At 45.0% G+C, this 2,797-nt stretch overlaps 1 protein-coding gene across 1 annotated transcript; it reads right to left on the bottom strand.

The window, feature by feature from the left end:
- Positions 1-1,928: 1,928 nt before the first annotated feature.
- Positions 1,929-2,363, bottom strand: EMH_0011490 (uncharacterized protein; the record flags this gene model as incomplete). Its single annotated transcript, XM_013499289.1, has 1 exon — positions 1,929-2,363. One exon carries the CDS (start codon positions 2,361-2,363, stop codon positions 1,929-1,931), a length of 435 nt encoding a protein of 144 aa, XP_013354743.1.
- Between the last annotated feature and the right edge of the window lie 434 nt (positions 2,364-2,797).

The following is a 2,797-nucleotide window of genomic DNA, read 5'->3' as shown; positions in this document are numbered from 1 at the left end:
AGGGTTTGCGTGGCTTGCTGCGGCCCTAGTGGCCCCCTCTACCGCCTAAACCCTAAACCCTAAACCCTAATCCCCCACCTCTAAACCCTAGGCGCAGTTGAGGGTTTAGGGTTTAGCGTGGCAGGAGACAGTGTCTGTGCGAGCTTATAAAAAAAAGGAGACAGAAAAAAACGGAGACAGAGAATTCGATTGGGGTGTATACGCAGCTTCAGGTGTATGTGCAGGTAGCAACAAAGATAACAAATTTATTTATTTTTTTTCTTTTTTTCTTCTCTCTTTCGTTTTGTTTTTCTCTCTATTTCTGTTGTTCTGTTTCACTTTGTCTCTTTGCCTTTCTCTCTTTCTGTGTCTCTATTTCTTCTTGTTTGTCTCCTTGTCTGTCTCTTTGTCTCTGTCTTTTTCGTTCTGTTTCTCTCTGCTCTGTCTCTTTCTCTCTGTCTCCTTCTGTCTGTCTCCTCAGCTGTGGGGTTTCTTACGATCCCCCTGAGGCGCTTGCTGCACTGATTGGCCCCTGCTGCTGTTGCAGTAGCAGCAGCTGCTGCTGCTGCAGCTGCTTCTGCTGCAGCAGCTGCTGCTGGTACTGCTATTGCTGCTGCTGCTGCTACAACTACACGTGCTGCCGCTGCTGCTAATGCTACAAGTATTCCTGTTGCTGCTCGTGCTGCTGTTTCTACAATTGCTGCTGCTGCTGCTGCTGCTGCTGCTATACTGGGATTACACCTGGTGCTTTTTCTGCTGCTGCTGCTACAAATACTCCTGCTGCTGCTGCTGCTGCTGCTGCTGCAGCTGCTGCTGCAGCAGCTGCTGCTGCTGCTGCTGCTAGTGTTGCCTGACCATGGAGTAGTTCTTTGAGCTCTTCTTTGCTGAGGCCGCTGTCTCTTGAGGCCTTCAGCTCGGCTAAGGCGCGGAGACAGTGTGCAACTGTCTCCTTGTCTAGCGGCATGGGGGGAGACAGTTGTTTTCTTATGTTTCTGTTTAATTATAATTAAACTAATAAATTAATTATTCATAAATACGCACACTCATCTAAATAAACTATACATTGCATTGCTGCTGCACACCTCTAATACAACACCAGCAGCAGCAGCAGCAGCAGCAGCAGCAGCAGCAGCAGCAGCCCCAGCAGCAACTAATGAAGGGGCTTTGTTATAGGGACTCTGGCCTAAGCTCGCCTGGTTAGCACCAATTTGTGTTTGTAATAAAAATAATTTAATTAAATAATAATTAAATAACTATTTTTATTGCATTTTACTTTTTTTTTGTTTGCTGTGTTGGGGTGTATAGGCAGGTCCGCGGGGCTCCTGCTGCAGCCCATTGGCCCCACAGTCAGCCTCCATAGATTTGGTTCTATATACGAAGGAAAATAAATAAAAACAAATAAATTAAATAAATAATAATAAATAAATAAATAAAATAATAAATAATTAAATAAAAATTAATTTTTTATAAAAATATAAAAAGTGCGTCAGCCGGGACTCGAACCCGGGTCGCAACCTTGGGAGGGTTGCATCCTACCCCTGGACTACTGACGCTTAGCATTTCTGCTTCGATTGCTTCTGTCTCCTTTGTCTCCTTCTTCTGTCTCCTTCTTTTGTCTCCTTTGTCTCCTTCTTTTGTCTCCTTCTTTTGTCTCCTTTGTCTCCTTCTCTTGTATTGCTTCTGTCTCCTTTGTCTCCTTCTTTTGTCTCCTTCTTTTGTCTCCTTCTTTTGTCTCCTTTGTCTTCTTTGTCTCCTTCTTCTGTCTCCTCTGTCTCCTCTTGTCTCATTTGTCTCCTTTGTCTCCTTCTTTTGTCTCCTTCTTTTGTCTCCTTTGTCTCCTTCTCTTGTCTCCTTTGTCTCCTTCCCTTGTCTCCTCTTGTCCTGCTTCTGTCTCCTTTGTCTCCTTCTTTTGTCTCCTTTGTCTCCTTCTCTTGTCTCCTTTGTTTCCTTTATTTCCCTCTCTTGTCTCCTTTGTCTCCTCTGTCTCCTTCCCTTGTCTCCTCTGTCTCCTTTCCTTGTCTCCTCTCGTCTTGCTTCTGTCTCCTTTGTCTCCTCCTTTTGTCTCCTTCTTTTGTCTCCTTTGTCTCCTTCTTTTGTCCCCTTTGTCTCCTCTCGTCTCCTTTGTCTCCTTTGTCTCCTTCTCTTGACTCCTTTGTCTCCTCTGTCTCCTTCCCTTGTCTCCTCTCGTCTTGCTTCTGTCTCCTTTGTCTCCTTTGTCTCCTTCTCTTGTCTCCCTTCTCCCCTTCTCTTGTCTCCTTTGTCTCCCTCCTCTCTCTCCTTCTTTGTCTCCTTCTTCTGTCTCCTTCCTTGTCTCCTTTGCCTTTATTATAGACCACCGTTGCGTCCGCGGTTTGTTTCTTTTTCTGTCTCCTCCTTGCACACATCTGTCTCCTTTTTCTGTCTCCTTTCTCTGTCTCCTTGTGTGTCTCCTTTGTCTCGATTGCGTGTCTCCTGTCTCTCTTCTCCGTCTCCTTTATATTGTTTGTCTCTTCTCTGTCTCCTTTACATTGTTTGTCTCTTCTCTGTCTCCTTTATATTATTTGTCTCTTTTCTTTTCTCCTTTATATTATTTATCTCTTATCTGCCTGCTGTCTCTCCTCTCTGTCTCAAGACAAAGGTACAGAAATGAACAAGCTAAGACAAGCAGCAGCAGCAGCAGCAGCAGCAGCAGCATTTGGCACTGCAGCAGCAGCAGCAGCAGCAGCAGCTTGCGATGCAGCAGCAGCAGCAGCAGCAGCAGATGGTGCGTGAGTATCTAGGGCCTTAGAGTTTACTAGTTGTCTCCTTTTGCCTCTATAAAAAAAAAAACAGATAAAGA

The sequence above is a fragment of the Eimeria mitis genome, genomic scaffold (assembly GCF_000499745.2).
Source record: "Eimeria mitis Houghton genomic scaffold, Emh_scaff418, whole genome shotgun sequence".
Lineage (NCBI taxonomy): Eukaryota > Apicomplexa > Conoidasida > Eucoccidiorida > Eimeriidae > Eimeria > Eimeria mitis.
This window is presented reverse-complemented; position numbering and strand designations above follow the sequence as displayed.